The sequence below is a fragment of the Carcharodon carcharias genome, chromosome 12 (genome assembly GCF_017639515.1).
Source record: "Carcharodon carcharias isolate sCarCar2 chromosome 12, sCarCar2.pri, whole genome shotgun sequence".
In the NCBI taxonomy this organism is placed as follows: Eukaryota; Metazoa; Chordata; class Chondrichthyes; order Lamniformes; family Lamnidae; genus Carcharodon; species Carcharodon carcharias.
The window spans coordinates 98,495,435-98,506,965 of record NC_054478.1 but is presented as its reverse complement, the minus strand read 5'-3'; the positions used below and the strand labels follow the sequence as shown (position 1 = coordinate 98,506,965).

Genomic DNA, 11,531 nt, shown 5'->3' with positions numbered 1-11,531 from the left:
TTTGCAACTCTAAATCTGCTGTTATACTATTGTACAAAAAATAATCACTCACTATGCTTCTGCTGAATTCTATGTCATCTGAAAATGATGAATGATTTTTAATTTTGTAGATTTAACATTTAATAATAACCTGAACATAAATGTAATTGCAACTAAACAACATCCCACTTTGTTTGTGTTTTGATGGCTATCATGCTGAAACTTTTCTCCCCCATCATCCACCCCCCCACTGAAGAAGCAAATCCGTTGTGCTAGTAAATCCAGATCCAAAAGGTAATTTCAAATATGTTAATGATATAGCTCAGCTGGAATATCATCGGGGCCGCAGGCTTTGTTGTTTTTCATCTGTTTCATGGCTTGTTGCAGCTCCTCTATCAATGGTGGTTCATAAATGGATCCTAACACAGGGTACCGGGGGATAGCCTAGGGGGAATCTGTTGCCATTGTGGATTCATGGTTGAGGAGTTGTTGAAAATGCTCTTTCCAGTGTTAATGGATCCTTAAGAAGAAAAACACCATCCTGTGAGTAAAGACGATTTTCTTCATTTAATTTTGGTCTATAGATGGTCCTGTTGGCTTCAAAAAAGGTTTGCATGTCATGATTATTGGATCTCTCGGGCTTTCTCATCCCACCACATGTCCTTCACCTTCTGGATTTATCTTTGGGTATTAGTCTTGAATTGTAGGAATGCTGCCTTCTTGACTGCGACCTTGGGTTGTTCTGCCAGGCAATGTAGGCTGCTTGTTTTTGTTCTAGGTGGTCTCATATTTCAGTATTGTTTTAATTGAACCAGTCCTGGTGATAACAATGCTGAAACCCAAAGGCCTGGACACAGAAGTCTAGTGCAGCTGACTTTATTCGTTCTCACTATTCTGAAATTGAGTTGGACATGTGAAGATTCTTCAGATTAGTCATGAACTGCATTTAGAGGTCTTCAAGCTGGTAGGCTTTTGCTCACATCAAGACTCCATGCACACATCTGTATTTGGGAAGTAAAAAAACTCACCACCGACTTCAGGAATGTGACAATTGTAACTACTTTCAAGGAGGGAGATAAATCACGCTGTGGAAACCATGGAGGTATTTCCCTTCTGTCCATAGCAGGGAAATCCTGACAGTCTCCTGAATCACCTACTTCCTGTGGGTGGAGAAATCCTCCCAGAGACACAGTGTGGTTTTAGACTTTCTAGAGGAACTTTTGACATGGTCTAGGTTGCCAGACAAACCCAAGAAAAATGTCCAGAACATTATCAGAACTTTTCATTGTGTTTATCAACCTTACCAAAGCATTTGACTTAGTAAATCACAAGGCTCTGTGGATTGTGTTTCAAAGATTTGGATGTCCCAGGAACTTCTTCATGGCTCTGCATTGCTTCATGATGATACGACCACAACTGTCCTGAGTGGGAGAGCTGAATCAGACGCCTTCAACATCTGGACCAGGATCAAGCAAGGTGGTGTGATAGCCCTGATGTGATTTACATTCTACCTGACAAGTGGCTATTCACCAAAGATCAACTGCCCTCTGATGTCAGTATTAAATACCTAGATGAAAAGCTCTTTAACCTCATTTGCCTCTGTGCCAAAACTAAACTGGTCACTATGGACATACATGATCTACAGTTTGTGAATGATTGCAGTGTCATTGCCCGTACTGCACCAAATTTGCAAACTCTTCAATTTTGTATGTAAGAAACTTGTCCTGTCCTTGAACGTTGCCAAATCAAAACTCATCTCAACCCACACCTGGTCAGCCAAATATTCTATCTCCCATATATGTTAAAGGAGACACTCTAGAATATATTGGGCACCTCTCATACCTTTGCAGTCACCTCTCTCAAAAGGCCACCATTGACGAGGTGATCCAACATTGAATCAGTTGCACCTGTGCTACAATGGCAGAACTGTCAGAAGACAGTAGTCTTGGTTTTTAAATGATTCCACATTTTTGGGTTTAGTGTGCAATTTTTAAACTGTTACCTATTGGAGGTGATTCAGAGGAGGTTCACTAGATTGATACCTGGAATAAGTGGGTTGTCTTATGAGGAAAGATTGGACAGGCTGGGCTTGTTTCCACTGGAGTTTAGAAGAGTGACGGGTGATTTGATTGAAGTGTACAAGATCCTGAACGGCCTTGACAAGGTGGATATGGAAAAGACGTTTCCTCTTGTGGGTCAGTCCAGAACTAGGGGCACTGTTTTAAAATTAGGGATCGCCCTTTTAGGACAGAGATGAGGAGAATTTTTTTTCTATCACACGGTTGTGTGACTTTGGAATGCTCTGTCTCAGAAGGCGGTGGGGGCGGGGTCATTGAATATTTTTAAGGCAGAGGTAGGTAGATTCTTGTTAGGTAAGGGAATCAAAGGTTATCAGGGGTAGATGGGAATGTGGAATTCCAAACATAAAGATCGGCTATGTTCTTATTGAATGGCGGAGCAGGCACGAGGGGCTGAATGGTCTACTCCTCTTCCTATTTTTTACATTTCCTGGTGTCTTGCGACTTGTGCCCATTACCCCCAGGATCTTGGCTGTCAGGTTACACCCGGAACAGTGTAAAGTTGATGAAATGTTATTCAAGCAGACCAAAATCCACAGTACTACTTTTCCTTCGGTGGTTGTAAACCAGAAATCATCTGAGTGGATAGCTTAAGAGAACAATTTTGTCATCATCACTACATGAGGCAACAATGGTGACCATTCACAGAAAACATTAATCGCTCTTTCCCTTTCACTCACCAGTCCAGAGACCCATTCAAAGGGGTACAGATAATATAGGCGAGGAATTAAAATTTGGTGAGATATAGAAACAAAGACGATGTAGCTGTGGAAATAGAGTCTGATGTAATTAACTAGAGGTGCAAAACATGTCAGCCCCTGGCTGCAGCACATGCAATTATGATGCCAGAGACCTTGCCATGAAGAGAAGAGTGATATCAGAGTATCAAACACATTTGGAAGTTCTGTATGGCCTCTCTCAAGGTGTGAAACACAACAATGGTGTAACAGTGGAGATCACTCCACTCTGTTTGCCACCATGAGAGGATTTCACCTCATTACAGAACAGCCTGGAGAAAGTGGCACTTGCAGGGATATTTGCAAATGTTCTACCACTTAATAAGAGATACAGAGATGTCAGTCAATTCTGTGCAGCAAGGATGAATGAATAATGGTCATGGGGGGCCATTTTGGCAGGTCAAAGTTAACTGGATTGTGAAGTACCTAAGATAGCACCTTAAAGGGGTAACAACAGGATCTTCTATTTACTTACTCTGCGGCTTAAGGATCTTTCTGTATTTATGAGGTCCATTCTCTCACTGATAGTTGGTAATTACTTTTTTCCAGTACTAATAGTGGTATGCATGTTTGAGAGGTCGTTTCCCCTCTCAGAAATAGAAAGAGCAGCATCCATTATTAGAATCGCCAGCACACTTCATCTTTTCAGGGTCAAGATGCCAAAATATTCAAGGCAAAGAGTCACCACGGTCATAACTCATGCCAGGATTTGAAGGCCCCTGAGAAAAGAGCTGTCTTTAACCCAAGAGACTGCATATATCTCACAATCCAAACTATGAGGTGATACATAGAAGTGTCACAATAGGAGAAAAATTTGTGTTGTCATAAGGATTGTGCAATGACAAAGCTAAGTAGTGTTTTCATAAAGAGTTGCAATAATTCTTTGGAATATTGATGCAAAGGTTGTTAGATGTTTGCTTCTTTTGTACAATATGAAAGGCAATGTGCTGATACTCTGGGTTAGGATATGATTCCTTGCTGTGAGGAGCAAGGATTTTACATATTCTAGAGAGTAGAGAGGAGAAAGATCTTTGATGGGCCAAGACATTCAAATAATAGCGTTGTCTTCACCTGAGAAGCTGCGCCAAATAAGTCTGTCGTTTAGCTGTCTAGCAGCAGTTGACTGCACCTGCACAATTACAAGAAGGAGCTGGCAAATATCGTAAAACCTCAGAACCTAGCCAAGCACCAGGGCTTTGTTTTCAGCAGCCCAATGGCCCGCTCAATTTTTATACTTGCTTTCATCTATGCACTATTATAGCACTGACAGGCCTCTGAATAAGCACTATGTCTCATGGGTTTCTAAGTATGTCATTTGCCAGCCATTCTGCCACTTGCCTGCATGGCTGAAATAGAGCTAAGACACTGGACAGATTGCTTACTAGATTATCGAGAGAGTTGCCAGCATGTCATGAAATCATAGAATCTCAAAGCACAGAAGGAGGCCATCTAGCCATTTTGCCCTTGCTGTTTCTTGCACTCTGTATAAACAGGGGTGTTCACATCAGGGGTAAGCAATTCCACATCCATGCAGTCAATATTCACACAGTTTAGGGAACGGATCAATTCTGAAAAATGTAATTGCTCTCTCAATCATCTGACTGGAAATGTTATTAAATTGTGTAAATTGAGATGCATGGCTTGAGTTGATGATTTGCCTTAAAAAAAGGAAGTTCAACAAATTGAAAATGTGCAGCATTTCAACCAAACAAGGATGCAGAGGTAGAAATAACAGTATATCTGATGAATAACTAACCATCTCTTTTTCTATGCAAGTCACCAAGTCAGAAAGGGTGAATGTTGGAACAAAAAAAATGCTGTGGTTCAGCGTTGATGGGGACCTAATGTGGGTTTATAATTTAGGATTACTACTGCTATTATGAATAATGTGCACTTAGCTGTCTGTTGAGAATTGAGTCACTTTCAGAGCAGACCACAAATTACTAGTTTGGCATCAGCTGGAGTATTGTGTTTAATTCTGTACACACTTTAGAAATGATATCAAGCTGTTAGAGAGGGTGCCAGAGGATTACTAGAATGATATCAGGGATGCAGGTCTTCAGTTGCATGGAGACTTTTTTTTAAAAAAACACAACTGGTTTATTTAAAATCATAATGTTTACATAAATAGCAGAAAATGGTAAAGATCTGTGCAGTTACCATACTTTACATAGATAATGGGCCACTTCATGCATATTCTGGTCTTTTGCATTTGCTCTTTTTTCCTTTTAATTGTTTTTACAAACTGTGATATTCTAAGAGTCACCTCTTTCTTCTTAACTGCGTGGGACTGGTGAAGTCTTCAGTTCTGTGTAGCTCTGTGCAAACAAATTTCTCTTTCAAGCTGTGACTTGTTCTTCAGAAGGTAAGCTGCCAAGAATTCAATAAGGTTGGGAGGTCTTTCTTTTGCCAGAACTGAAAGGCCTTGCAAAAGAATGGCTACCACCATTTGATCCAGATACGCCCGAGTTGGGAGGGGCTGCAAATCCACTTTCTGCTTGGATGTTGTCTCCACATTCAGCTTTTCATTCTCAACTATCCCTGTAGGTTCTGAGGGACCACATTCTACATGAGGATTTTCTGACATCTGCATCTGTTGTTCCAGGTTTGGTTCTGCAAGTGTATCACCATGCTCTTCCACCATGTTTGTTATAGAAGCTGGGATCGTGCTCCTTGTAGCATAGAAGGCTAATGGGTATTTAATAGGGGAATTCAAAATCATAGGGTTTTGATAGAGTACATTCTTGCTAAGCAAGGGGGTGATAGGTTATTGGGGGTAGGTACGATGCAGATTTCAGGTTGCTATCAGATCAGCCATGATCTTATTAAATGGCGCAGCAGGCTCGAGGGGCTGAATGGCCTACTCCTGCTCCCTGTTCGTATAAGGAAAATTACTTCCACTGGCAGAAGCGTCAGTAACCAAAGGACACAAATTTAAATAATTGCAAAAGAGCCAGAAGTGAAGTGAGGTGAGAATAAACATAACAGTTTATGATGATCTGGAATGCACTGCCTCAAAGGTTGGTGGAAACAGTTTCAATAGTAACTTTCAGAACAAAATTGGACAAATACTTGAACAAAAATTTTCAAGGCTTTGGGGAAGGAGGAGAATAGGGCTAATAGGATTGCTCTGCCAAAGGACTGACACAGGCAAATGTGCTGAAGTGCCTTCTTTTGTGCTGTATCATAATAATAACTGCCATGATTTCTATGCTTTTGCCACTGGGAGGGGGCTGGCATTTCTTCAGCCCGCCTTGAACTCCTTGGAATTTATGCCAGTGTACTTCTATAGCAGAAGTGTCACAAGTTCCTGGTGTAATTATTGATTGTATCCTTTTTTTGTCCTTTCATGGGATGTGGGCATTGCTGTTAAGCCCAGCTTCTATAGCCCATCCTAAGAACATAAAAAATAGAGCAGGAGTAGAGCATTTGGCCCCTCGAGCCTGATCCTCCTCCATTCAATAAGATCATGGTGATCTAATTGTGGCCTTTTCTCTACTTTCCTGCCTTTCCTCCCTTGACTGCCTTGTGTTGTAAGGTGTTGGATACCACTCGGTACATATATACAATAAAGGGTTCAAGCTAGGAGCTGTCTCCATGCTTGCTTGTGCACACAGCTCTGTTTAACATTAAACTAACCCCTAGGTGCAGGTCACATGTCACACCTTATACTGCACCTCCTGCAAGTCTTTATTCAATGTATTTCAAGTTATTCTAGTTTACCCCATGTATTTACATCATTATTACTGCCCCATCTCCCCCTTCAAGTCTCCGAGTTCATAGGTTCAGGCAGTTTGGAGGCCTTAGAACCCTTCCATATCTCCTTCACACTACTGTCGGAGGAGCGGTAGGCTCTGTCGTTGAAGGCAAACTGTTGATCTGGAGGTTGTTCTGGAATCTGGGTATCTTTTTATCTTCTTTTTCCATTCCTTGGTATTTAACTGCTCTTTGTTAATTCGGCAGTTGTGGTGATAGGTGGTTGTTGTTCCATCCTGATTCTTGCGGGGTCAACGAACATTGTACTCTTCTCCATGTTGTCTTTTTCCTCTTCTTCCTTCGTCATAAGGGTCGTCATGATGTCCTCTGTGACAGAAGATGGCCATTCCTGTTATGAGGATGTAGTTTTTAGGTAAGCTCACCTTTGCGTTTGGCTGTGTGGGTATGCTGTCAGCAATAGGCAGCTGCTACTTGGTTCTAGCATCATCTGTGTTACTGTCATGCTGGCTGTGAGTTGCAAATGCTCTGTAGTTGACCTCATCAGCAGTCATCAGAGCTGGAGGTTGAGGCTCTTCTGGTTGTTGGTTGCTCTCTTGCCTATCCTCCACTGGAGGCATCATGGTAACCATACGAGTGGTTGGCTGGTCTGGCCAGTGAGGGCTTTCTGGCACCTGTAATGAAATGGACAAACCTTCTCTGCAAAGAGAGAAGACAGTTCAGAGCTAAAGCCCCAGTCAGGATACTCTTTCTTGTTTGAGCTGTCGGGAGCTTGCAGTTCTGTAAAATTTAGGACAGTGGTTGTCTTGATATCTGCCATTTTGAGGAGATTCAGGGCTACACAGCCATCTCTGCTCAAGAGAGAAAAAGACTGGTTACAGGTAACATACATCAGCTCGCAAATTTGCTTGCCATCATACTTTAGTGGTTCCAGAATCATGCCTATGACTGGAAGTCAGATTCTTCCGGGCCCATAGAGTGGTGTGTCTTTTGTTCAAAGCCAGAGATCTCTCAGCCATGGTTTTTTGTCCGAAAGGACACTGGCTCCTGTGTCCAATCCTGGGATGGCCCTTAACCGAAATGTTCGCATTGCAAAATGAAAGCCCTGGATCTTTCACCTCACTCAAGAAGCATGGCTATGTGTCCTCTTGGTGTGCAGTTTCGACCTCATGAATCATATGGCTCTTCTGCACGATTAGATATTTTGGCCTTGCACAGTTTGCCAAAGTTTCCAATCTGTTACATTGAAAGCATTGGACTGAAATGACAGGGCATTGATCTCACCTGTAGGATGCTTTGCTCTACAGTGTTAGCATGGTTGCTCGATGGTTGGTTAGGGTACTGCTGCTCTTGGCCTGGATTGTCCCTGTTTCTGTGCTGTTTAACTAACCGGGCTAGAGGATTCCCTTTGTACCAAAGTTTACTTTCTCCTCTTAACATGGACCTGTACTGTAACATGGAGCTCAGACTGCCTAATAATCTGGATCGCTTTTGGGAGGCTTAGAACTTCCTTCACTTGCAGCATGTGTGAGAGTGCTACCCCTCCAACTATTTAATCCCTAATAAGTTCAGGTTTCAGGTTTCCATATTCACAGCCTTCAGCCATCCTATATAGATCATTAATGAATGAATCAATAGGTTTTCCTGGCTCCTGGACATGCCTATTAAATTTAGCCCTTTTGAGGATTTTATTACTTCTTAGGTTAAAATAAGCATTGAATGATTTTAGTACTTCAAATTTAGCAGATGATTCATTGATTCCTTGTCTAGCAATAATGTCATCCACTATCGGACCTACCAAATAAAACAATGTGTTAACTTATTGAGCTTCTGTCTTTTTATCGACCTGAAGCAATCACGTATCCAAGGAATCTTTTTCTCAAAAGTCCCCAATTATTTGATTGATCTGGGCCTTGGATAAATCCAAATTGATTTGGAAGAGTGAATATCTGATCCATGGTTAAAAAATTTGAAAGTGTTGGTTCAGCTTTAAGAAATTGCTGAATTCAATTTGGTGCCACCATTCATTTGAAGACAATGGGTTTACCCACGCTTCCCAGTTTTGGCAGGCTCCTGCTGCAATGGCGCTTCTGCTCAGCCTTGAAAAAATTTTAAACAATGGCTGTTTGGATTGACTAGCTGCAGACTTCTCCGTTCTAGCGCCATGCTTTAGGGTCAGAAAAGTGTGCTGGTCTTTAAAGCTGATTCTTTAGTCATAGTTCTTCCAAATTACTTAATTAATTTCATCTTTTTCTTCTTGGAGTTAGTTCTGATGCCACATGTTCAAACACTGTCTAGGGAATCTGATTTTTCCAACAGAGTTTTTAAATTGCAATTTATGACCACTGAACTATATAAAAGTTCACCAGGCCTTGCTGTATCCTGGAATTTAAACGTTTTAGCTCATTTTTGCTAAGTCTGCTGACTCTACACTCTGGGAATTGAAGCTGGACTTCCAAGACAACTCAAGGAGTCTTCTGCTGCAGTGAGGAATTTTAAATTTCTGCCTTCAGCTTCCAAGCCTTTCTTTGGAGCTTTTCCCTGATGATTTTCCAATGCATATCTGCTTCTCAAGCTTTTCTTCAGGTCAAAATGATTCTTCAAACTTTTCTTAGTCTTGCAGGATTTTAGTTTTTTTTCTGCATTTTTAGCGAGACTTTGAGTTTTTCCATTCACTGCCACCAGTTAAAAGTTGTTGGATACCATTTAGTAGACCTTAATAAGTCTTTGCAGTCTTAAGTAGGCTGTGTGTATTTATTAATTACAAGAACTATGTACAGTTATACAGTAAAGGGTCAACTAGGAGCTATCTCCGTGCTTGGGTGTGCACATGGCTGTGTCCAATACTGGACTGATCCATAGGTATGGGTCATGTGTTATGTTACATCACTGTGTGGACGGTACTGTACTCAGTCCCACATTAACCCTAAATGTGCCAGACTCTCATACTGCACCTTGTACTTCAAAATCTAACTCAGCCTTGAATATATTCAATGACCCAGCCTCCACTGATCTCTGAGGTAGGGAATTCCAAAGAGGAACAACCCTCTGAGAGAAGAAATTCCTCCTCATCTCTGCCTTAAATAGGTGACCCTTTATTTGAAAATGTGCCACCTAGTTCTAGATTTTTCCCACAGGGGAAACATCCTCTACCTGCATCTACCCTTTCAAGCCCTCATGAATCTTGTATGTTTCAATAAGATCACCATTCATTCTTCTGCGTTCCAATGAGTATAGGCCCAACTTTTCATCATCCGTACTTTTATATTCCATCCCCTTGCAACAAAGGCCAATATTCCATTTGACTTCCTAATTACTTGATGAACTTACATGCTAACTTTTTGTGATTAATGTACGAAGGCACACAAATCACACCGTACTGCAGCATTTGCAGTTTCCCTCAATTTAAATAATTTTGTTTTTTTAAAATTCTTTCCACCAGATTGAACAACCTCACATTATACTCCATCTGCCACTCACTTAACTTACTGTCCCTTTGCAGACTCTTTGGGCTGGACCTTTGCTCCTGAGGTGGGTAGCATGAGTAAGGAAATTTCCAGGCTTGTTGCACCTGCCTCGGAAGTGTCCTGTCAGACCCGATTTTCACTCCAGGCAGGCAGGCAGGCAGGCGGGTGCAAGATGGAGTCAGGCACGCTGTCCCCTGGGCACAGGTCAGAGGTGGCCACAGGGACAGCCCACCTCGGGGGTTCTCTGGGACATCATCACACTTATTTCTTTAAATATTAGGCCCCACACCCTATTACCTCCACCTACCCGATGCGAACACATGACCCCTAACCACACCCATGGCCCCTTACAGTCCCCATGCCAACTTAATGCTAACCTTGCCCCCACTCACCACCCTTTGCCCTTACACACTCCATACCAACTCACCCAGTATCCATCATGGGCAGACCTCAGGAACCATGTTCAAAAGAAATAAAATAAAGGCCTGAATATCTATTACTGCCTTCACTATATTAAAACATACCCATTCATGAAAGCCCATTTAAAACTTTTAAATTGCACAATAATCCCTGACAATATTCTGGCAAAAGTACTGAAGACTTGTGCTCCAGAACATGGCACCTGCCTCCTCCCCCACAGCCAAGCTGTTCCAGTACAGCTACAACACTGGCATCTACCTGGCAATTTGAAAAATTGCCGAGGTATGTCCTGTACACGAAAAGCAGGATAAATCCAACTCAACCAGTTACTGCCCCATCAGTCTACTCTTGATCATCCGTAAAGTGATGGGGTCATCAACCGTGCTATCAAATGGCACTTGCTTAGCAATAACCTGCTCACTGATGCTCAGCTTGGGTTCTGCCAGGGTCACTCAGCTCCTTATCTCATTATAACCTTGGTCAAAACATGAACAAAAAAGATGAACTCCAGAAGTGAGGTGAGAGTGACTGGCCTTAACATCAAGGCAGCATTTGACCAAGTATGGCATCAGGGAGCCCTAGCAAAATTGAAGTCACTGGGAATCAAGGGGAAAACACTCTGCTGGTTGGAGTCATAAAAAGGAAGATGGTTGTGGTTGTTTGAGGTCAATCATCTCAGTCCCAGGACATCGCTGCAGGAGAGTCTCAGGATAGTGTCCTCGGCCCAACCATCTTCAGCTGCTTCATCAATGACCTTCCTTCCTTCATAAGGTCAAAAGTGAGGATGTTTGCTGATGATTGCACAATGTTCAGCACCACTTGTGACTCCTCAGATACTGAAGCAGTCCATGTCCAAAAGCAGCAAGATCTGGACAATATCTGGACCATATTGGGCTGACAAGTGACAAGTAACATTTGTGCCACACAAGTGCCAGGCAGTGACCATCTCCAACATGAGAGAGTCTAACTATTGGCCCATGACATTCAATGGCATTGCCATTGCTGAATCCCCCACTATCAACATCCTGCAGGGTTATCATTGACCAGAAACTGAACTGGACTAGCCATATAAATACTGTGGCTACAAGAACAAGTCAGAGGCTATCCTGCAGGGAGTAACTAACCTCCTGACTCTC

At 42.2% G+C, this 11,531-nt stretch overlaps 1 protein-coding gene across 1 annotated transcript; it reads right to left on the bottom strand.

Annotated features, from left to right (window-relative positions):
- Positions 1-5,096: 5,096 nt before the first annotated feature.
- Positions 5,097-6,869, bottom strand: LOC121284700 (protein dpy-30 homolog). Its single transcript, XM_041200255.1, has 2 exons — positions 6,818-6,869; positions 5,097-5,482 (listed from the first exon to the last, which is right to left on the bottom strand). Exons 1-2 carry the CDS (start codon positions 6,867-6,869, stop codon positions 5,097-5,099), a joined length of 438 nt encoding a protein of 145 aa, XP_041056189.1.
- Between the last annotated feature and the right edge of the window lie 4,662 nt (positions 6,870-11,531).

Excerpts from the sequence above, each read along its gene's own strand:
- LOC121284700 (XM_041200255.1), bottom strand. The coding sequence starts at position 6,869 with ATGACGACCCTTATGACGAAGGAAGAAGAGGAAAAAGACAACATGGAG. Across the intron at positions 5,483-6,817 it reads AAAAGACAACATGGAGAAGA|CCTTCTATGCTACAAGGAGC; the intron begins GTACAATGTTCG and ends AATACCCATTAG.